The sequence below is a fragment of the Poromitra crassiceps genome (genome assembly GCF_964638095.1).
Source record: "Poromitra crassiceps genome assembly, chromosome: 1".
NCBI lineage: Eukaryota > Metazoa > Chordata > Actinopteri > Beryciformes > Melamphaidae > Poromitra > Poromitra crassiceps.
Genome location: NC_139623.1, coordinates 88,245,843 through 88,271,608, shown reverse-complemented (window position 1 = coordinate 88,271,608; position 25,766 = coordinate 88,245,843). Strand labels below are relative to the sequence as shown.

The 25,766-nt window shown below is 41.9% G+C and overlaps 1 protein-coding gene across 1 annotated transcript in view; it reads left to right on the top strand.

Annotated features, from left to right (window-relative positions):
* cblb (Cbl proto-oncogene B, E3 ubiquitin protein ligase) overlaps positions 1 to 25,766 on the top strand; it is a gene marked incomplete at its 3' end in the record, with an annotated part of 107,095 nt that overhangs the window by 3,789 nt on the left and 77,540 nt on the right. The window contains exons 2-3 of the mRNA XM_083646792.1: positions 594 to 771; positions 1,603 to 1,853. Coding sequence (XP_083502918.1) covers positions 604 to 771; positions 1,603 to 1,853 — 419 coding nt within the window. The 5' untranslated portion in view covers positions 594 to 603. The remainder of the gene's footprint in view (positions 1 to 593; positions 772 to 1,602; positions 1,854 to 25,766) is intronic.

Sequence of the window (25,766 nt, the reverse complement as noted above, 5' to 3'; positions counted from 1 at the left end):
GTCACAATGCCTATGTATGACATCACTGTCAGGCTATAGTTCAGTGATCAGTCATCAGTGACATCATCACTGAACTATAGCCTTTCATCAGTGACACCATCACTGGCTTGTGTGTGAGTGAATTTATGACATCACTGATGATGTCACAAATTGGCTATGTATGACATCACTGATGACATCAGTCACTGATGATGTCATCAGTGACATAATCACTGAACTATAGCCTTGTGTGTGAGTCATTCACTGATGCCATTTATGACATCACTGATGATGTCATCAGTGGGACAGACAGAGAAACAGACAGACAGAGCCCAGACAGAGCCCTAGCTCCCATGTATATACTGATGATGATGATGATGATATATAGATAGATAGATAGATGGAATCTATATGTGCAAATACATTTTTTGACCTTTTCTGTACATCTTTAGACATATCTCAAAATGTTCATGTATATGTTAATTTATTTTCCACATGGGGTAACTGATTGTAAGGCTTTTTTGATACTGACTGACAGCTATGACTATCTGATACTGACTGACAGCTAATATGCTCAACGCTGACTATAACTAGGCTCCCATCCTTTATCTCAGTGTATAGGAAATGGCAACTGCTCTCAGTGGCCGAAACCCAGGTGGACGAGGACCAAACCGAAGCAAGGGTCGGATTTTAGGCATCATTGATGCCATTCAGGATGCAGTGGGGCCACCGAAACAAGCTGCCGCTGACCGGCGGACCGTGGAGAAAACATGGAAACTCATGGATAAAGTTGTAAGTTTGGATTGGTAAAGCCATTAGGCCTTTCTGCCACACGGTAAACTCATGGATAAAGTTGTAACGTTAGATTGCTAAAGTCATGCTAATGGGGTGCACATTGGTCCCTTGCATTTCCAGATGTCTGTGAAGTCAACCTAATTCAAGCATCTGTTGTCAGTGTTTGATAGCCTCTCATGTTAGCCATGTTGCTTTTGACATATCTGTAAAAACTCCAGGTTGCATCACTGATGATGTGTCCAACAGCATCATATGTATTCATCAAATGCAGCGGTAGAATCCCTGCCTACCAACACCAGGGTCGCAAGTTCGAGCCCCCGTGTTTCCGGCTTGGTCGGGCATCCTTACAGGCATAATTGGCTGTGTCTGCTTGTGGGAAGTCGGATTAAGTGTACTGTATGTGTCCTGGTTGCTGGACTAGTGCCTCCTCTGATCGGTCGGGGCGCCTGTTCGAGGGGAGGGGAACTGGGGGGAATAGCGTGATCGTCCCACCCGTTACGTTCTGCCGGTGAAATTCCTCGCTGTCAGGTGAAAAGAAGCGGCTGGCGACTGCACATGTATCGGAGGAAGCATGTGCTTGTCTACAACTCTCCCCAGATCGGCAGCAGGGGTGGAGCAACGACCGGGACAACCTACATGGGGAATTGACCAAGTACAATTGGGAGCATCGCTAGTCCCTGGAAGCCCCTTGTATATCGCTGCAATAAAAGGAATTTAATAATGTCGGTTGGTACCTGCTGGATGTTATGTCAAATGTCAGATCGGCTGCAGTCAGTTGCTATGAAAAATAAAATAAAATAAATCTATTCATGCTTTCCTTTGCCACAGGTTCGCCTCTGCCAAAACCCCCGCCTCCAGCTGAAAAACAGCCCGCCATACATCTTGGATATCTTACCTGACGCCTACCAGCACCTACGGCTTATATTGGGCAAATATGAGGAGAACCAGAGACTCACACAGCTCAGTGAGAACGAATACTTTAAAATCTACATCGATAGCCTTATGAAGAAATCCAAACGGGCCATCCGGCTCTTCAAAGAGGGGAAGGAGAGGATGTACGAGGAACAGTCACAGGACAGGTGAGAGAATGAGAGGAACGCCCTGACCATCTCAAGGCTGGGTGCAGGCTTCTGTGGGATGGATGCGGCATCACTGCCCTTTGAGAATAATAATGTCACAGATAGGAGATGTGAGTTGTTGTTGGCATCACTCGACTCATTTCGTTACTTACTGCAAAACATGGCTGCAGAGGCATTACATACATGGCAGGGAATGACTGGAGCTTCGTAGGTTTTACACTTAAATCTGTAGTTTCACTCAACAGTTTCAGTCATTTGATATTGAAATGGTATTGCAAATATTTCATTCCACCATCACTAACATTACAGACTACATTTCCTGTTTTAGTCCAGACCTTCCACAGCATCAAAATAGATGAAATTCACCCTTATATGTCACCTTGTATTGTTTTTCTAATGTAATAATAATAGTGATAATATCACCTGAAAGGAGATTTTTAAGCATTATGTAAAAAAAAGCCTCCCTAATACTAAAATATCAATACTACAAAATTTCTTCTGTCATTTTGAGCATGTTTTTTATTGTGACATTACAATGAATCAAGAATGTGTAGTCTTGATTCTTCTCAGCCACTTAACCACTATGATAAATATGAATATCTCAACATGGGGTGACAGCAAAGGTAATCTGGTGACAGTGATGATGATGATGATGATGATGATGGTTGTGAGAGGCTTGCCCACTAAGACAGGGTGACAGAAAGGACATAGCAGCTCAGCTCTGCCCTCTCTGCAGGCTGTGACACATCGAGCAGAGGTTTTCAGTTTGTGGCCTGCAGCCGTCTGGCTTGTCATCTTAACTTAAGTCAGCCCACTGTGGTCATGATGTGTTAGAGGGCACAAGGCTCACTGGCTCTGTTTCTAAATGGTGGGGGGAGTAAAGGTGGAGGGAGGGAAGGTGGGAGGAGGGAAGGTGGAGACAGGAAAAAGAAAACATGAGCATATATTCAGTGGAAAGAAGAGGTTGGGTGCAGTTATTTTAAGGCATATTTTAAAGTAGTGAGTGCTGCCGTCCTTGCTGTTGCTGTTTGATTTATCTTAGAGTGCATTATACTTAAATTTGCATTTTCAAATGTCACATTGCCATCGTATCGTGACAAGAATTCAATTCCAAATTTGCCAAGTTGCTGACACAAGAGGAAGCTTTGTGGAGCTTTGAGTAAAAACAGTGTTTTCCCCCCGTCATCCTTTTGCTTTAGATTACCACAACAAAATGTGCTTTGAGCCTGCACAATTTCCTCTTTAACAATATGACCTAAATGCATTATGATCACTTAGTATTGACTGGAACAGCGGATGTAAGGGGAGAATGAGACAGGATGAATAGGAGCTACTAAGTAGTGATATTGCATTTGAAGCTAGAAAAGTAGTTTGCCGAAACGACACCCACTTTTTCAACTTGTTTTTTACGCTTATGTGTCGTGATGCCGTGACAAAGCCAGGGAGGCAGAAGAAAGAGGGTGATTTTTGTCCCTCATGGTTGTCATTTCTTTAATAGATCCTGCTCTAGATTGTGAAAGGCTCCAGTGATTTTTAGGAGCTTTCTCTAATTGCCATGTGCAGAGCAGAGGGAAAATCCTCATGCGCTTGACTTCCTGTGCATATATCCTCTCTGTTTGAGCTGTTTGAGCGCTCACCTATAGCTGAGTTTTTGATCTGCCTGTCTGAACTGTTCTTTCTCTTTCTCAAACTTTTGTTCCCCCCCCCCCCCTGTCACTATCTGCCTCCCCACAATCCTCCAAAAGGGCACTGCTTTTGATGGCCCCCCCCCCCCCCGCCCCCCCCTCTGTCACTATCTGCCTCCCCACAATCCTCCAACAGGGCAATGCTTTTGATGGCTTACTCTGTCATAGCATATACAAACACCATCATTAAAGAACAATTCCAGCGTGATTTGAGTTTGAGCTCATTCCCATCACTTTAACATGACAGTTATTGTGACATGCATGTGACACATACAAGCCACAGTGTTTCCATTATATCTTGGGTTCATTCACTCTCTCATTCAAGTCCAAATGGCAGAAAACAACTGGAGACTTCTAATTCAGTTAATAAAGCTAATCCATCACTGTAAAGGAGAAGCAGCCAATCTTAACGCTAATATCAGGCTATAAACATTTACATGAAAGAAGTTCCAGTTACCATTTCATATTAATGTGACCATTCGGAAACACTGCGAGACACCCTGGACGAGACAGGAAATACAAAATATAAATATATAATAATAATAAAATAAAACTTACAACCAATAGCTATAACGTTTTCTGTTGTTACATTAGGACCTGCCTTCTGTCATCACAATCCAGTGAAGCCAACAGACAAATCAAAGCAAGACGCTTCTGCCAGCTAACGTTATAGTCAGACTGAAGAGAAAATAAAGCTTGATTTTACACAGTTACGGCTTCAAATTGGCACCTTCTTCTGTACTAGCAGTACCTTGCAATACTTTTAGACAGTGTTTATTTTGAAATAATTACTTATGCACATACTGTATCTCATAATGTGATAACAATATGTGATAAACAATCTACAGTGACGTAAAACAGTAATGGAATGGAATGGAATTCTAATTTTGCATTTATTTTGCATTTATGAAAAACATTGCAATTGAATATCAATTTTAGTGTCAGTTTTACTTTATTTCACAATATTTTCATTATTCAGACAAAAATGGTCACAAAATCAATAACCAGTCAATACATGAACACGTTATGACATTATTGGCAGACATGATATGACATTACAGTATTTTATTTAATTATTGACATGTGTTATTGACTTGATGACATAGTTTCATTACATTATGGGTAGGTGTTATTGGATATGCATCCTCTGCTAAAGGAGAACCATTTTTTTTAGCAGCTTCTCTCATCTCTTCCACTGCTTTGACAGTAGGCGTTAGTTATTTAGTTACAGACATTTTTGTTGCTTTTCCTAACAAAGCCTACGGGCTCTATCTTCCCCCTGGCCTTAAATTTGCGTTTATGGCTTGGCTATTAGTGGGCGTGGTCACGCGCATTCCCAAATTTTTCCTTGGTGCTAAACCCAGAATGCGCGGCGCTAACCATTTAACCACGCCTTCTTAAGCGTAGAATTATTCACAAGTGTTGGATTGGTGGGGCTCTATCTTCCCCCTGACCTTAGGCGCTAAACGCAAACACTTTGCAACTGCCTACCCGTGACTCGGGAAGATAGCGTCATGTTTTTACGGCCCGAAATGCGCTTTACGCGCAAGAGGCGTGGCGCAGTGCCAGAATAGGCCAGAATGGGCGTTTCGGCCTTAAATACCAGGCTAAAGCGATCTTCCCAAATGGCGTTAATTTTGCGGTTAGCGCTTTTCAAAACCAGGCCTTATTCAGTGCGCTGGCTCCCCTACGAAACGCTACACACAGACACACATGTGCATCTCTCCCAGCATGCATTGAGGCTTAATAAATGTTCACAAGAAAAAGCAACCAAATCAGCCTAAGTAGGCTAAGTGGTAGATAGAAATCATATTTATGTTAACACAACATACAATTCTAGAACATTTCAATATTGGACAAAATAAAACATAAAAATCAAAACACAACCCTATGTGAAAGATACATGTAATCCAGGCCGTATATATATCGGAGAGATATATGGGAGAGATGTAATAGAAGTTGAAAAGGCACCATGAGGCTATACGAGGGATCAGCCGAGCAGCATTTTTGTAAACAAACGTCACTGGGTGGCAACGGCAATGGAACCCTATGGAGCCCAAGTGGCGCGAGGCTTGATTAACTGACTCTAGCCCGTTAACTCTGTTTACATTTTAAAAACTGCGACATTTCACACCACTTTAATATGACATACATATATTAGACATCAAACTCTTGAGCTACTTCTGCTCTCACTCCGATTGTCAAAATATAAGCGATGTCATGTATAGTTTTTGAGATATTAACGTTTGTTTGGCACAACTCATACTATTAACTGCCGCGGGTTTCCGCATTTCTGGGTGTCAAGTGACGTCACGCTGATTCGTCCTATACAGAGGGGTGGGGTCCTTTTAATGCGACAAATACACATCTTTTACAATTTAACAATAAATACGCGCACGCACACATACACACACACACACACACACACACACACACACACACACACACACACACACACACACACACATGAATGTATTATAATAAACATTTTTATTAAATGCAACTACATAATTAAATAATTACTAATAATAAGGCTTTCTTACCATATTGATTTTCCATTATATCCTTCCTACTTTTGCCCCCGACAGCCCTCCACTTTAACAATGTCGCTGCCTGCTACAACCAACAGGCTTGTCAATGCTTTTTGGCCATATGCTAGGTTTTGACCTAGCCTTGTTGGGAATTATTCGCAGTGATCCTGTTGCTTATAATACTTGAAATTCATTAGAGTAAAATCAGTCTTTAAATAGTAGAGATTCATATTCATCCTGGAAGTTAACTCAAGTGTCATAGCTGCAACAAATGACACTACAATAAAAGCTACAAATAATGTTGTAATAGGATGCTGTATTTCCCTTACAATTATGCAATCTATTGACATGTCAACAAATGACACAGTAATCACAATTAATGTCATGTCTCTCCCCCACCCTCTATACAAATCAATCCTTTAATCTTATTCGCTAGGCAAGCAAAGCCTATGTAAAACACACTGTGCATCTAGCCAAACCAAATAAGGGCAGGCTTAAAAACATCAGAAGTATGAGGTAAGTATTTATCATTTTAAAGACCTAGAGTAGACCTAGAGTAGGCCAAAACATTTCAGACATCAAAGGGAACCTTCACTTTAAAAGTGTCAAATGAACAGGCCGAGGCATGCACTTGTACATGTACTGTACAGTTTCCAGTTGAAGACGGTTTCCCCCACAGACACTCCCACTCCCATTACATGTTTCTTCATTTTTTTATCCTTTCATAATTTTTCATCATTTACTCAAATACTGAATATTTTTCCAGCGTAAACAGAAACTCAGCAGACCCAGGATCTGATCCACATGGCATGAGTTGCAAGGTGCTTGATTTAATAGTCAGGCATTTGGCGATGAAAAGTCCTGCGGGGAAGTCACCATCAATAGTTACTCATCAATGCTTGGTCAAGGGAAGTCTTGTTCTCAAGGAAGTGGGAGAAAAGCTCTCTCCGCCTTTTCACCAGGGACTCTGTAAATGTAATAACAATGTATTACACAACACACAATATCCTTTGACAAAGATGTACTAAAAGGAACAAATGCTGCCTTTGAAGAGCCAGCTGAGTGATCTCACATCTGGTATCATGCCTGCCTCCAGGGACACGGCTACCCATTATGTGGCCTGCTGTGTCTTTGTGGCAGCCTGTCTAGCACAAGTCTGTCTTACACGCATGATTAACTGCTGCATGGTGTGGTGGTCACCCCCCAATCCCTACCAGAGGCCCACACCCCATATTAAGCGATGTGATGTCCACGCGTTCCATCCCCCCCGTCCCTGTACCCTATCTTCATTGTCCCTGTCCCCGCATAGCACCTGATCCCCTCTCCCACTGCATCTGTCTTGTCCACATGCTGGGTAAGACATTGATGTGATATGAATATTAATGAGGAAATTAAAGGATGGAAGAAAATAGGAAACAGATGTTCCTGTAAAAAGAGTTTGAGATTGCACAGGAACTTCCTGCTCCCTCTCCAAATGCCGGTCTGTCTTTGAGTTAATTGTCTCTGACCCTGGGGTTATATTTGCCAGAAATTGCCACTTAAGCCCAAAGAACAATTTGCCTTTGTAGCCTCCTTTGAATCGCAATGCTTGAGATTCCCTCATGCGATCTCTTCAAGAGGTTTTATGTAATTACTTTGATTTAATTGAATTAGTTTCCTTGACTTTTTTTCCCTTTTCTCCGAGAGCCCTTAAAAAAAAATTAAGAGCGTTTATTTTCTAGAATAAACCTTTGGCATGGCACGGGAGCACCTTGGCAGTGACTTGGCTCTCACTCTCTGCACTAGCATAGGGCCTGTCCCTTTTGCTGAGCCTATAGGAAAAACTCTTCACTTCCCTACTTTGGATCAAATGGAGTCTGTTCAATCTGTCATACACGTTGGCAGCACAGGGTCAAAATGTCCTGTATAATTCTTGACTTAGCCAGGTTTGTCTTTGTGAGATGAGAAGTCCTCTGCGGGGAGAGAGCTGCAGCCACAGCACAAAATGACATTGACAAACATCAGAGCTGTGGCTTTCATAACTCACTGAGCTGCTAGGGATCAATTCACTGCATGCAACATCATTTGCCTAGACCAAGCTACACTGTAAAACATACAGTTGACCAATCTGTACTGTAAAACATACAGTTGACCAATCTGTACTGTAAAACATACAGTTGACCGAGCTACACTGTAAAACATACAGTTGACCGAGCTACACTGTGAAACATACAGTTGACCGAGCTACACTGTGAAACATACAGTTGACCGAGCTACACTGTAAAACATACAGTTGACCGAGCTACACTGTAAAACATACAGTTAACCGAGCTACACTGTAAAACATACAGTTGACCAATCTGTACTGTAAAACATACAGTTAACCGAGCTACACTGTAAAACATACAGTTAACCGAGCTACACTGTAAAACATACAGTTAACCGAGCTACACTGTAAAACATACAGTTAACCGAGCTACACTGTAAAACATACAGTTAACCGAGCTACACTGTAAAACATACAGTTGACCAATCTGTACTGTAAAACATACAGTTGACCAATATGTACTGTAAAACATACAGTTAACCAAGCTACACTGTAAAACATACAGTTAACCGAGCTACACTGTAAAACACAGTTAACCGAGCTACACTGTAAAACACAGTTAGTTGACCAATCTGTACTGTAAAACATACAGTTAGTTGACCAATCTGTACTGTAAAACATACAGTTAACCGAGCTACACTGTAAAACATACAGTTAACCGAGCTACACTGTAAAACATACAGTTGACCGATCTACACTGTAAAACATACAGTTGACCGAGCTACACTGTAAAACATACAGTTGGCCGAGCTACACTGTAAAACATACAGTTGGCCGAGCTGTACTGTAAAACATACAGTTGCCAATGAGCTCTCCTGAATAGGTTGGCACCGGAGTCTCCAGGACTTGACTGAATATTGGTGTAGCATGCCCTTTCCCCCCAGAGCGCTCTCAAGATTTATTATTTATTTGCCACGTCAACAAGTTGATTGGCATTTGTCTTAGTGAGCTCACATACAAAGACAAGCACATAAAGTCATGCATTCACATAATTAGGGCTGTCCTCGACTCAGGATTCTGCCAGTCGAATCGAATTTGACTGTCCAATACGAATATTTGACTATTACAAAAAAATAAAAAAAAATAAGAGACTGTATATGATCATGCAAGATTTGAATTGCTGACGTCGGGCTATTGGATAATGGATTTGTCTGAATAATGAGACAGGCAGGACACACACATATATATATTTTTTAATTAAGCTTATAGCCCAAAACTAATAGGCCTAAATAGATCTAAACAAGGATAAATTAACAAATGAAATTAAGACTGGAATTTAGATAGGGAAAAAACGACTGCTCAACTTGAGGAATCCCCATCGACTCGGGTCGCTTGACTGATGATTCAACTATTGGACTTTTAGAGGACAGCCCTACACACAATACAAAACAACAATGGAAAGAGCATGATTTGACAATACTGCATCGTAATACATTACTGCAACACTGTAAACACCATAGGAAGGGGGAGCAGCAACACTATATAGTGTTTAAAGTGCAATCTATGAATTGTACAGTTGTGTGTAAGTTTAAGGGTGTTTAGAAGGCGGACAGCTTCAGGGTACTGTTGTGAAACCTGGATGTTTTGGTCTTAACACTTCTGAATCTTATCAGTTTGCTTCAATTACACTGAATATTACAAAATATTACTGGGATCTTCCTGATATCAAGTTGCAGCCCCGTTTGCACAATCCACATCTCAGTTGTCTCAAAGAAGCTTAAAAATCCTCTAGCTACTTGTCTTCTTTCTGCTGCTCTTCTTTCTGCTGCTCTGGCATCTCCTCCATGCTGCTTGCTATAGATTTAATGATAAAATTAATATGGGGATTATGGCTTTTTACCTGGATTCACCTCATCAGTGTACGTCATGTTCACATTCAGTTCATATTGGTGTTTATATTGTTGTTTTTACCTGGATTCACCTCATCAGTGTACGTCATGTTCACATTCAGTTCATATTGGTGTTTATATTGTTGTTTTTACCTGGATTCACCTCATCAGTGTACGTCATGTTCACATTCAGTTTATATTGGTGTTTTTACCTGGATTCACCTCATCAGTGTACGTCATGTTCACATTCAGTTCATATTGGTCTTTATATTGTTGTTTTTACCTGGATTCACCTCATCAGTGTACGTCATGTTCACATTCAGTTTATATTGGTGTTTTTACCTGGATTCACCTCATCAGTGTACGTCATGTTCACATTCAGTTCATAATATTGTTGTTTTTACCTGGATTCACCTCATCAGTGTACGTCATGTTCACATTCAATTCATATTGGTGTTTATATTGTTGTTTTTACCTGGATTCACCTCATCAGTGTACGTCATGTTCACATTCAGTTTATATTGTTGTTTTTACCTGGATTCACCTCATCAGTGTACGTCATGTTCACATTCAGTTTATATTGGTGTTTTTACCTGGATTCACCTCATCAGTGTACGTCATGTTCACATTCAGTTCATATTGGTCATTTTCCTGTTTTAAATCAAGCTTGTTGCTAGTATGCTTGCTACTAGTAGAAATATTTGCATATTTTGACTTGTTTGTTTTGTTTTAATTTTGTTTTGTGATCGGATATTGTGTTTTATGCCTGTTACCAGCTGTGAAGATGATTATGAATCCTGTCATGTATATGTAATAATATTCGGTGGACACTTTTATCCAACGCACATTGCAGTATCATAAGTGTATAGGTTTTTAGCATGTGCAAACTGTCTCCTGCTCTTTCAACATGTAGCCAAAGATCACATCTGAAGTGATTTGCACAGTGGAGTGTTTTATAGGCCTCCTGACAAGCACAGCTTTAGCTGCTTCCTAAAGTGATTGTCTCTAAATCAGATGGATTAAAAGTGCACTGCTTTTGCCAGGAAGCAGAGTGTTGCAGATAAAAGACAGTCTGACACCCGTACCCCCCCCCCCCCCCCCCCCCCCCCCCCCCCCCCACACACACACACACACACACACACACACTCGCTGACCTCACACCCAAATCTATCCACTCGCCTGGTGTTATTAAGGATAACCCCTTGGTCATGCCACGGCGTCGTGTTTCAGGAGCCCACTTCGTCTTTTCTGACTGTTGTGTTGCCAGCGTTTCCGATGGTTCACCTCTATGACTGTTGTGTTGCCAGCGTTTCCTATGGTTCACCTCTATGACTGTTGTGTTGCCAGCGTTTCCTATGGTTCACCTCTATGACTGTTGTGTTGCCAGCGTTTCCTATGGTTCACCTCTATGACTGTAGTGTTGCCAGCGTTTCCTATGGTTCACCTCTATGACTGTAGTGTTGCCAGCGTTTCCTATGGTTCACCTCTATGACTGTTGTGTTGCCAGCGTTTCCTATGGTTCACCTCTATGACTGTTGTGTTGCCAGCGTTTCCTATGGTTCACCTCTATGACTGTTGTGTTGCCAGCGTTTCCTATGGTTCACCTCTATGACTGTAGTGTTGCCAGCGTTTCCTATGGTTCACCTCTATGACTGTTGTGTTGCCAGCGTTTCCTATGGTTCACCTCTATGACTGTAGTGTTGCCAGCGTTTCCTATGGTTCACCTCTATGACTGTTGTGTTGCCAGCGTTTCCTATGGTTCACCTCTATGACTGTTGTGTTGCCAGCGTTTCCTATGGTTCACCTCTATGACTGTTGTGTTGCCAGCGTTTCCGATGGTTCACCTCTATGACTGTAGTGTTGCCAGCGTTTCCTATGGTTCACCTCTATGACTGTTGTGTTGCCAACGTTTCCTATGGTTCACCTCTATGACTGTAGAGTTGCGCCAGCTTTTCCTATGGTTCACCTCTATTGGAGTATTTTGCTTGAAAAATGAATGGTGAAAAAATGAATGCAGGAAGCATCTTTTGGATCTCTTGTTGTCTCTCTACTATATGAGCCCATTGTTCATTTCCCTACAGAGCAGTCACTTCACAGACTAGCACCTTGCACTGCAGGCTTGCTAGATGCAGGCTATTGCTCCGTCCCCAAAATAATTAAGCTGTATAGGAAAATGAGCTATATACAGAACCAGAGCGAATATTGTATTTCTTCTAACAAATAAGTAATTTGTGATTTGCTGCGCCTGGAAGGCCAAGGTAGGATACAGCCCAGTCCTTAATCTAATTGCCAATTCATCATATATATATATTTTTTTAGAGGCAAATTATTTTATTTTAAATCATCCTGACATGAAGCTGCTTCTGAGCTACTGCCATCTTGACAGCAGTGTGGAGGTACTGTACACCTCATCTCAATCATCATGTGGAATTACTCATCAGAATATGTACAAATCAATAGCCAATCAATAGTCGCTTTGGAGCCAACTGGAAGTCTGGAAGGTTTGCTGTGCAGCTCAGAGAGAGCCACATATTTGGATAGGAGGGAAGGACTGGTGTTAAAACTGAACGTTGTAAAGCAAGATTGCTGTTAATTTAAGCTATATCTGGTATAGTGTGAGACACCTGTGCAGCAGTACGTTAGGGCCTTCCATTCCCAACATGAATAGCTGTTCCAAAGAAACTGCAGAAGTCATTATCTGCTCTATTGTGGGTGTTGGGTTTTCCTCTGTTGTGTGTTGTGGTCTGGTTAGCAACACTTACCGTAAGTCTCTTTCTCAAGGTTGGTTTCCTCTCAGGCTCGGCGCTGCACGCCTGAAACCACCCTGTGAAGTCTGACGTGCTGCACTTAATGCTGGCAGGAAGAGCTGACCAAAGCCAGTTCATACACGGATAAGAAAATAACTTTTTGTTCAGTTTCATTTTTGGTGTGTGGCATAACATTGCAAGGGAAAATCATTCACATCTCACTGTCTGTAACTGTGTTGGCATTCAAGTCATTGACCTCATGCTGCTAAATGATGATTCATTTTTCATTGAGTTGAGGTTTGAGTGACACCATGGCAGACAACCTGTGCTGCAGCATATTAAGGCAGACCCCCCTGACATTTGATTCACACTGTCACAATTTACTCAGTAACACCTACAGTTTACTCAGTCAGTAACACCTATACTATATCATCTGTTTCTTCTGTTCAGCCACACTGTGAGGACACAAGGTTGCACCTTTTGTCAGATTGGTGCAGCTGTACCTTTTTGTCAGAGTGGTGCAGCTGTACCTTTTTGTCAGAATGGTGCAGCTGTACCTTTTTGTCAGAATGGTGCAGCTGTACCTTTTTGTCAGAGTGGTGCAGCTGTACCTTTTTGTCAGAATGGTGCAGCTGTACCTTTTTGTCAGAGTGGTGCAGCTGTACCTTTTTGTCAGAATGGTGCAGCTGTACCTTTTTGTCAGAATGGTGCAGCTGTACCTTTTTGTCAGAATGGTGCAGCTGTACCTTTTTGTCAGAGTGGTACAGCTGTACCTTTTTGTCAGAATGGTGCAGCTGTACCTTTTTGTCAGAGTGGTGCAGCTGTACCTTTTTGTCAGAATGGTGCAGCTGTACCTTTTTGTCAGAGTGGTGCAGCTGTACCTTTTTGTCAGAATGGTTCAGCTGTACCTTTTTGTCAGAGTGGTGCAGCTGTACCTTTTTGTCAGAGTGGTGCAGCTGTACCTTTTTGTCAGAATGGTGCAGCTGTACCTTTTTGTCAGAGTGGTGCAGCTGTACCTTTTTGTCAGAATGGTGCAGCTGTACCTTTTTGTCAGAGTGGTGCAGCTGTACCTTTTTGTCAGAATGGTGCAGGCCCAGCGAGAAAAGCTACACATCTACACCTTGTTTTCTCATTTTCAGAAGGGCAGAAGTGTTTTTGCTTTGCTTTTCATTTGTGTGATGGACGTGCCAGACTCAGCTGTGCTTTATGATTTAAGTGTGTGAATGTAGTGGCATATTATCTTATTTCTAATTGATGCAGAAACTCTGTATCAACAAAAGGAAGAGTTTTGCTGGCCAGAGGAGAGACATTTGCAAATTTCTGTCCCAGTCAGTCAACTCTTGGATAGATTTATATTCAGCCACAGAGACACCAGCTACTGTGCCCCGAGTCAAGCGGCATCATTTCTGAATTTGAGAATTGAAATGCGCCTCCACTTTCTGTACTTTCATTGCTGGATTTCCAAAGTCACGCAAGGACAAAGTTATAGCCTAATTCTGTTTACCCTCTTCCACCTCTATCTCAGTTAGAGATAAATGTTTACTTTTTTGATGGCCTAATTCCAGTTTACAATGCTGACTCTGTAGGCGAGTGGATTTGGAGGCCATGACGTTGAAATGACTGAGGATAAGTGAGGTAACGGCACAGGAAATGTCTCAACGTTATGCCAAGTTACTCAACATCCCAAAGCAGGATAACGTTGCACTATCATTGATAGTGGAAGGCGAGTGTGTCTGCTGCTCTTCCATTATGCATCGTTCTCATTCACTTGTAGTTGTAATCCTGAACGCATCACATAAACATGACTCCCTAGCTTCTTTCAAATGATCTGATTCTAGTATGTTGTGACTTTCGTGATAGAAAGAGGCAAAAGTGCATTTTTCTAACAAAGGGTGTACAATTCCCTCAGCTCTGTAGCACACAGTCTCGTGCTCGCCCTCACACGTCGACGTACTGTACGTCACAGCAACCAAGCATGCTTTGACGTGATGATGTGACACGTTCCCACGAGAAGCCCTAAAGACCTGAGCCCGGTCGAGATGAGTAAGCTTCCAGAAACTGGAGCCATCTGGAGAGGAAGTGAAGCACCAGAGGAGGAAGCCAAACAGTTTCAGTCAGGAACCAGGAGGCTAACAACACGTGCGTGCGTGTGTGTGTGTGTGTGTGTGTGTGTGTGTGTGTGTGTGTGTGTAGGTGCGTGCGTGCGTATGTGGGGTGTGGGCGTGCGTGACGGTCGTTGCTGGGTTTACTCACCTCTCTCTGACTAAGGTCTTCTCCCGATCTGCTGACACACGGTCGATGGAATGGGCACGGAGGAGGATTCCCACCATGACTTGGGGGGGAATTAAAACCGAATGTTCCCCCAAAACCTCAATGGCAGGAACATGTTCAAAATGAAAAATTCAATCAGCTTTCGGCACTTTTTAACAAAATTGTGTTACTCAGTAAAAAAGAAAAGAGAAAAAAAAGCGAAATTTTCATGGGTTTAACCGATATTGGGCATCACACTGCATGTGATGTGTCCAAAAGTCCAGTGATACTCGTAGTTGGGAGTTTAATTTCTAACACATTTTTATAGAATAGTTGCCAGTTGATCAAAAGGAGGTTTTACCACCGTGAATCAAAGTAAATACTTATATCGGCATGCTGTGTTGATGATGAAACATTCCCATGTGTGACCACGAGCATTATGTTTTAGTAGCACAAAAAGGCTACTACAGTATATTCAGTTTTAAGAGCAAAACTAAGCCTCTCTAGAAGGTGTTCTATCAGATGCTCTCTGCGTCAGCCATAGTGATGCGCGGGCCGCAGTTATAACCGCGCTGACCGCGGATATACCGCCCCGCGGGCGGACCGGATCATAAAAATAAACATTCTGAATAATAGAGGATGGGTTGCGGCGGGCGGTTGAAACGATGTATCATTAATGAGGAAAAATAATATGAATTACGTTCTCTAGTCTATGAACGTATTTTAAGCTGAATTTTTCATCAGGCACATTCTTAGTCGCCTATTGTAGATCCCCCAAAGGACGCACGGCCGTAAACAAAACAATAGCCATGTGCTAGGTCGCTAGGCTCCACTTTTAGTCCATATATGGTCAATGATGTCCCCCTCAAAAAGGAGTCTCCGCTGAAGACGTGTTTGAAGAGAAGACGCGTTCATATTTTCCCATACAATGAGGCAATCAAGTAAACTAAACTTAAAGCTATAGCGTTAGCCGAGTAAACTACATAAGGGCAAGTGGTGGACTGGACATAATACAGCATGGAAGTTTATTTGGAGTCTTGGACTGCAGCGATCGCACCAACGGCAGCAGAAACCGTAAGTTCGCTCTTTTTATAGTGTTGTGAAATGTCGGGTGCATGGCGGGCGCTGATCTATAAATAGTATGAAATAATTCGCGCGGATTTATGGCGGGCAGACGGTTCATGCATACAGGTGGATTAGGATGGCATAAAAGCTCATCCGCGCATCTCTAGTCAGCCAGCATTTTCGACTACAACTTTTTCCGTCATCTCTGTTTCCCGGCAATCCACCCATCTATTATACAGTCAGTGTTCCTGAGAAAAGATGGATGGGGCAACAATGACAATCATGAACATGACCTCCTCTTCTGGTCATATGCCACCCCCCTCCCCCATTCTCTGCTGTCTCCGCTTTTCTTGTTTTTATTACTGTTGATTGATGGCCTCAGCTGTTTTTTTCTCTTTTGTTTCAAATGAATAGCTTTTAAGAGCTATTTTCCCTTTTCTCCCTCTGTCTTAATGGACGATGTGCCATAGCTCTTTTCCACGGCAAATGATTCGCAATGGACTGAATAATTGATGCTAATAACGAATCCATAGGCACAATTAAATCAAGCGACTCCGCATTGACTGAGTGCCGTTCTCCTCCCTTTTTTCATTTGACATCCATCTCTGTCCACTTTGCCCCCCGGCCCGGTGTGTTTTCACCCCACCTTTCCCTTCCAGCATCTCTCCTCACCCTCGAGTGCCAAAGTCATGCCCTCTTCCACGTTCGGAATGGGACCTGAGTAGAGTTGCAACAATTAATCGATCGACAGAAAGTTAATCGATAACTATTTTGATAATCGATTAATCGTTTTGAGTAATTTTTTAAGAAAAAAGCCCAAATTCGCTGATTTCTTTACTTCTATATGACAGTAAACTGAATATATTTGGGTTGTGGATAAAACAACACATTTGCGGTCATCATATTGGGCTTTGGGAAACACTGATCCACATTTTTCACCATTTTCTGACATTTTATAGACCTAAACAACTAATCAATTACTCGAGAAAATAATCCTCAGATTAATTGATAATGAAAATAATCGTTAGTTGCAGCCTTAGATCTAAGGGATTTCATTCCCCATTAATTTGTCCATAGACGTTTCGAAAAATCCTTATAAAAAGAGTTTTACTTGGTCAAACCTATGATTCAGCTATATTCAGAATCAGGAGAGACCATAAAACATTTCACTCAAACAAACCAAAAAGTTCTATGGTCTCCATTCTCCATTCACTCTTCCACCCCCTCCCAGCTGCCCCCCCCCCCCCCCCACACACACACACACACACACACCACCCACCCCATCCCTCCATCACAGGCGGTGGCTTATTGAGTGTGGTGGCAGTAGCAGCTTGTAGGCGATCTGATAGGCATCTCATCTGTGTGATAGACCCAAGCCATTACTATCCCCCATGGCCAGTGTGCTCTCGCCCTATCTTTCTCGTCAGCTGCACAAACATACACACCCACACACCCAAACGCAGACTCCATGTGCAGGCTCCAGCCCCGAGCCAACCCAGAATAAAATGTTGCATTTCACATTTTGCAAACCACGGATATGTTTCTGAACCAAAAATACATTGCATATTATCAACATTTCTTTTCTAAGGCCCACAAAATAACCCTTCAGCCGGGGGCAGAACTCGCCATCTTCGGCTGCTCTGAGACCTCTCTGGGCTTCCCCACAGCTGTGCAACAGTCTCTAACGCTGGGGACAACTGTTGCCAAAAAAACTCATTCTGAAAGAATGGAAGTCCCCCTTGTCACCTTCTTGGTTGATGGACATGATCTCTCTGTCATAAGGATGGAGAGGCTCAGATCCCTGAGAACCAACTCACTTAAAAAGTTTCTAACTATTTGGGACCCGTCTCGACGAGGTGGGTGACTTGCCCAGCGGGTTCCTCTTGGACCCCTTGCGTGGGACCCTAGTATGCACAGCATCTCTTGCAAGCACATCAATGTGGATGGTAGCACCACATTATAATGACTGTCAATATTATATGTATGCTTTTCTTTCTTTTCCTTTCCTGTGTCTGTGCTTGTTCGTTTGTTTTGTTTTGTTTGAATATTGTTAAAATCGAAAATAAAATAAAAACATTTCAAAATGTTGCTTATCAACATTTCAACAAGTCTTCCAACCACAGGAGCGTTTCCAATGTAAATGTGAAAATGTCAGTTAATTAGAAAATGTCGGTTAATTAGAAAATGTCGGTCTGAAAATGTTCAATTATTTGAAAATCACAGTTATTTTGAAAACATCAACGTTAATTTGAAAACATGCAAATAAAACAACTTTGGTTATGATTATGGTTTGGGTTAGGGTTAAATAACAAAAACGTTAAATGTGCCTTACGGTTGAAATATAGACTTGGGAAAGGCTGGGACCTGTCAGAGGCAATCTGTTATTTCAATAGCAGACTGTATTTACACGACCACTAGAGGGCTATGCGTTGATATACACATTTAAATGTTGACATGCAATCTCTTTTTGGTTCACGACGTTAACATTCAACGTATCTGTGGTTTGCAGAAACGTAACATGCCAACATTTTATTCTGCCGACTGGGCTGCCCTAGCACACAGCATCTAGTTATGCGGTTTCTAAGCTCCGCCTCCTTATAGCCTCCAGTTTGCATTCTCTGCTCCCGACCTCCTGGATCAAAGCATGGAGCTTAAGCCCCACCTCCCATCCTCCAGCCTTAACCTCTAACCTCCAGGCCTGAGGAACATGGCTATCTCCAGCCCCAGCTAACCAACTCTCAGGCAGGTGTATGGTGTTGATTCAGCGCCCTCCCCTCCTCCTCTTTAGGCCTGGTGACCAAATTGACACACCCCATCATGTAGGAGAATCTTTGTTGTTGTCAATTTGTATTGAATTGTGTAAGAGGTAGTAGGTAGGTAGGGTAGGTAGGTAATATTTTATTATTGTGTCATGCATACTTCAGTATGCCCAGCCCGCATGGGCTTACAAGACACCATTGATTGCTTCATAGCCAGAACCATAGTGCAGCACATAGGCTTACATAATTGTAGACTATACATTAGTATTCAAATGACAAAATCAGAATTACCATCAATAACCTAAACGTCAACATTCTCATCATCACCAACACTAATAGCATCAACGACAGCATCAAGGAGATAAAGAAAAGAAAAACAAAACGGACAGATAAGATATGAGATAAATTGTTTGTATTATGAGACAATGGGGGTGAGAGTGCACTCTGATGCCAATAATAGTCATTCTTATGCATTCTGTAATTTTGACCAACTATAGTGAATTCAATTGCGGCGAAATTGAACTCATTTTGCACCCCTAGTCTGTCAAGACAGACGCGTTGGCTCCCACAATTTACAAAGCTCCTGCCTACCCGTCTGTACGTCGCAGCTCTCAAAGTTGGTAAAAAAAATAAGGCAGGTTGTCCGGTCAGAATAAGGAGGGATATTCATATTCTGTATGTTTTCTGAAAGCTTATGCATCTGGATGAAACGGAGCAGTACCACACACACACACTCACACATTTGACTCTCTCCTGCCCACTAGTGGATGTATTTCTTGCTTAACATGATACCAACGTGAAAGTATGGAAGTATGTGAGCAGTGAGTTTTAAATAAACAGATTTATTTTCGTATGAAAATGGAGCATAATTGGGCCATGAGGTGCCCTAGACCCCAGTTTGAGTTCTGCCGCTCTAGTCAGCATGTGGCTTTTGACGCTGTGAGGCAAATCACAAACTATCTTCTCTTTAATTTCACGGTCTGTTACTGTTAACTGTCTTGAAACCCATAGACATGACATAAGGCTGATGTTTTTTTTTAAAGTGTTTTGAGAGTTTTGGCGGCAAGTGCATGGTGTCAAAGAGCAACAATAGTGACTGAGGACAATGATGTCTTTCAGGTGACAGGAAGCCAGGAGGAATATACATAAAGTAGAGTAGACGGTTGAGCTGCACCAGTGCAGGTGTCACCACAACAATGGTGTGACACCATGTAGGCCAGCGTCACTCGCTGCAAGTTGTGTCTTTGTTGTACGTAACAGCATTAGACCGTTATTTTCTTTTTTCGTTCTTTTTTTAAAGGCTGAAACCTGACTTTTGTAATGTCTTAAAGCTGGAAGTGGAAACCTAATTTAGCTTCATGTGGTGTTTGGATGTGTTGAAGTTAGGGCTGCACAATATTGGAAAAAGTGACATTGCAATATTTTTTTCTTCTGCGATATATATTTTGCGATATGAAAAAATACAGGAATTTTCACCAAAAGACTTGAATGGGTCTATCAAGCCTTGCATGTTTAAGAAAGTGGGTAACCTGAGTGAGTGTGTTTTTAGCCGCAGTTGCAGGATGCTACATATTTAAGTGAGTAAATGTACTATAGTTAGTAGGAAAAGAGCTTAGAAGGTAACAGAGAGGACGTGCATTACTGTAGGCTACGAGTTAATTTGCATTACTCGACATTGCACGTTCTGCGATGTGACTATTGCACGATGCTGAAAGGATATATTGTGCAGCCCTAGTTGAAGTGATTGGTGGCTGCCACTGGATTCAATGACAGCGACACATTGATCAGGCCATCACAGAGCCACCGAGGGACATCTATTGCTTTGCAAACAGCTAGCCAATATTGAGCCACACAGTTTGTGCCCACCCGCCTCTCCAGTACATTATCCCTAGTAATGAATGCTCTGGCTGTGCTGCAGGGGCGCTGTCACACAGGGCATATTACACAAGTAGGCTAACGGCATAGGCAGGGCATGAGAAGGACAGACTAGCCTAGCAGACTGTATACTGTACCATGCATACTGTACCATGCATACTGCATACTAGGGGTGTCACGATACACTCAGTTCACGATACGATACGTATCACGATACTGGGTTCACGATAACGATACGATACGATTTTAACAATATTTTTTTAAACTTGAATAATGACAATATATGACTGGAAAAGTAGTATTTTATTTGAAATGCACAAATACAAAACATGCTGTTGTGGGAAATTGTTATTACAATAACAACTAGAAAAAACATGAGATTGGAGATAAGGCTTATCTTGAAATAGAATGAGTTACACCGTCACTTAGATTTACTTTGAACTAAAAGGTTTCTCAGCAGTATAAATTCTCATTATGCATCTTCAGTTTTTCTTCAAACTCAAACAACAAGACTTTTCTTAGTCTATTTTTTATGCATCTTCAGTTTTTCCTGTCAAGTAAACAGTTTTGCCAGAAACTCAATTGAATGTTTTCTCTCCTGTATAACTTCTCATGTGTCTCTTCAGAGACTTGTTCAACTGAACTACTTTCCACACATTGAACTTCAACAAACAAAGACGTTTCTTAGTCTATTAAAAAAAAAAAAAAAAAAAAAAAAATCGCGATATGAGATTTCATCTCAACGATACATATCGTGATGTTTTACTATCGCGAAATTTCGTGGGACGATATATTGTGACACCCCTACTGCATACTGTACCATGCATATTGTACCATGCATACTGCATACTGTACCATGCATACTGCATACTGTACCATGCATACTGCATACTGTACCATGCATACTGTACCATGCATACTGTACCATGCATATTGTACGATGCATACTGCATACTGTACCATGCATATTGTACCATGCATACTGCATACTGTACCATGCATATTGTACCATGCATACTGTACCATGCATACTGCATACTGTACCATGCATACTGCATACTGTACCATGCATATTGTACCATGCATACTGCATACTGTACCATGCATATTGTACCATGCATACTGTACCATGCATATTGTACCATGCATACTGCATACTGTACCATGCATACTGCATACTGTACCATGCATACTGCATACTGTACCATGCATACTGTACCATGCATACTGCATACTGTACCATGCATACTGCATACTGTACCATGCATACTGTACCATGCATACTGCATACTGTACCATGCATACTGCATACTGTACCATGCATACTGCATAATGTACCATGCATACTGTACCATGCATACTGCATACTGTACCATGCATATTGTACCATGCATACTGCATACTGTACCATGTTTTCTGCATACTGTACCATGTTTTCTGCATACTGTACCATGCATACTGCATACTGTACCATGTTTTCTGCATACTGTACCATGCATATTGTACCATGCATACTGCATACTGTACCATGCATACTGCATACTGTACCATGCATACTGCATACTGTACCATGCATATTGTACCATGCATACTGCATACTGTACCATGTTTTCTGCATACTGTACCATGTTTTCTGCATACTGTACCATGCATACTGCATACTGTACCATGTTTTCGACATACTGTACCATGTTTTCTGCATACTGTACCATGTTTTCTGCATACTGTACCATGTTTTCTACATACTGTACCATGTTTTCTGCATACTGTACCATGTTTTCTGCATACTGTACCATGTTTTCTACATACTGTACCATGTTTTCACAGAGACCCTGAACTCACAAACTTGCCCCTCGTCTCGCTCTGCGTCCGATAACACGGCAGCGAATTGATCCGTCTGCCTGTCATGTGTCTCACAGTGTGTCTCGTCAAGCGAAGGAAAGTTGCTCAAGACATCCTCGAATACATCCCTTTGTTTTTGATTTACGGGCGCCCTGAAAAAGCCGAGCACTCTTCCACAACGAGGCTTGAAATTGAGTTCACATGGCAAGCCATTATGTAAGCATCTGCACCACTCCCCCTGCATCCCAATGGAGAGGTTTGGGCCCGTCCTGGGTTGATTAGAGGCCTAATGGTGACTGGAAGAGCATGAAATTAGTGGGACGGGCTGCGCTTTGTGAGTGTGCACACGCACACACACGCACGCATGCACGCACACACACACACACACACACACACACACACACACGCACACATACACAGACCAGAGTGCCTGCTACGGCACAGAGCAGTCACTCTCTATGCAAACACACTGTACGTCACAGTGCTTTGAGTCAAACCACTGTCAGATATGTGTATCCACAGCACATGCAAAAGCTCTGCTGCCAGTAGAAGCACACATAGTAATCTTACAGAAATCATACCTGCTTCATAGAACTGAGAACTATTTGTTATTGTCATTCAATCAAGACCATCCGCATGACTCAGCAGTCCCCCATGTAAAGACCCTGGTTTGTCTCACTGTATAACAAATGATGGACATAGCCACCATGACATCACCCATTGGTTTGTAGACTCGTGTTTTGAAGCTGAATTTGGATTCAGTATAATGCTCTTCACAAAGGTGAATAACCTTTATGCCTTTTGAAGCGTTTTATAAAAATCGCATTTAAAAAGAAAAACGCATTTACGTTCCAAAAGTCATAACAGTTATTGACCTTTGTGAAGATTATCATGCAGAACCCAGATTCACGTTCCCATAAACTTTTGTTAACCACAGACCTTATTTTATGCATTTAAGCCAAACCCCCATGTTAAATCCCATAGACTTTTCCACTGAAGAACCCGGAAGTATACTGTTCCAGACTCATTCCAGAAGGACAAGAGTTGCCAGTGTCAGACCCGTGACTCCGCCCACTCCACTGAGTTGAGTTTTGTGTGAGGAGTTGACAATTCAGCCTGATCTCAGGCTACGAGCTCAGCTACAGTGATTGTGGCTGTCAGGGACATTTTACATGATTACACTGCATCAGTTGGCACTTCAGTACCATCACATACAATATGGTTCACACAGTTTCCGCATTACTGACCATATTGATTGATTGCCTTTATTAATCCCACAGTGGGGAAATTTACTCGTTACAGCAGCTCTCACAAGGAAGACATAAAAACAGCTCTAAAAATAAACACAAACATACAGTAAATCCAATACACACACTAAAAGATAAGAACAGCAACAATACTTATGAACAACAACTAACAATAGCAACAGCAGCAAAGGCATTAGAATGTAAAGTGCAACACTATAAAGTGCAAAACTATAGCCATATAGTGATTAATGGGTTGAAGGTATTTATTTGGACTCTCTTGAACCTTTGTTATTACGGACAGTGACAGTATGTGAGTTTTCCCATTTACAAATCAAACCCTTCAAGAACACTTGTGAAACCTTTAACCTTTTCTTAGCGAGGCCTTTGTCTTAAATGCTGACTTTTGGACAAATAGACAGAACTTTTCAGCTCTCTACCACTGCATGGAACTACTCGATATTTGTGCATTCAACTGTTGTGGTCCGCTGCAGCTAGCTCATCACTCTGTGCCCCTGAGAAATCCAATATTTCTGCAACAAGGCCTTATGAGTAGTTTCCAGACAAATACAATTGTATCAGTCAGTGTTATCAACATTATTATGATCTTAGGGCAGAGGTTCTCAAATGTCTTTCAGCCAAGATCTTACAAGATAGAAAATATACCGGGGACCCCCTCATTCTGATTTTGGATTTGGGATAAAGCTTGTTTCCACGTAACGTGCTTGACTTTTAAATTGATAGGTTTGTTAGACTAGAATATAATCCTTGAACCATTTTAGATTTAAAGCATAACATATTTTCATTGAACTATGAAGCTTTTGCAAAAAAAAATAGTTTTTATTTTTATTTTCCTGAAACTTTTCGCGGACCCCCTGGCAAAGGGCCACGGAACCCTGGGGGTCCCCGAACCCCCATTTGAGAACCACTGTCTTAGGGGGTGGCCACACTGATCTGTCCCTGGTGTCTGTCCATCTGCGTTCACTTCCATTCATTTTCAAGACAGCTGTCCGTCTGTCCGTGGAGCACTGATGAAGCGTACGTAAATTTGCATAATTGATAGACAGAAAAGTTCAAGAGGGCTGAACTTTTTCTGGATGGACGTATCGGATGAATGGATGGTCGGATAGTCACTGTCCGTTTAGCCAGACAGAGTCGAGGAGGCGTTCTCAGAGCTCAAATGGCTGAGCGGGTTGTCCGCATCGCTATAACATAATGTTATTTTACCGTTATAAATATCAACAACTAGCCAACAGATATCAAAGCTGGTGGGCTTCATGGAAACAGCATGACTCGAACTGGCCGACCAGTACATCAATCCGGTCATTCAGTGGCCTTTTATTGCCACATAAGTAATGTAGCGCACAGAGCTAACAGCTAGCTAATGCCAGCTTTCTTCTTCTCTCAGTTTATAGGCGAGTCGCTGACACCGTCATGGTGCTTACCGCCACCTGCTGTACAAGTAGGTTACTTGTACATGCAACGGACATACATCTATCCGTGTTATAATTCTGTCCATTTCCTGACTGTGTGACCACGGCCTTAGTCCATTTATTTTGAACTTGTCTGTTCATGTTCTTCATACGATTTATGACCTCTCTGGCCTTCTCGTCTCTGATCTGTAATGTAATATTTGTATGAAAAACGCTCTCCCTGTGTTTAAAGTCTGAAGGGTGTAATTATTAACTACATCAATTCATTAGTGTGTTGCAATAAGTGTGGAAAATGTGAAAATTTGTTATGTGAAAAGACACGTTTTAAAGCTCCCATGTGGTTTGCTGCTCTCAAACCACAATGCAAACTTCAAATCAAGTTGAACTTTGCTGCTGCCTACAGTGGTGGATATAGACCAACTGGACAAACTCATATTCTACAGTGGTGAATATATATCATATTTTGGCATAAATTATATTGAAAACAACCACAAATTCACAATAGCTGTGGCCACGGACCAGGGGGCGGACTGGGATCATAATTCAGGCCGGCCATTTATACCAAGC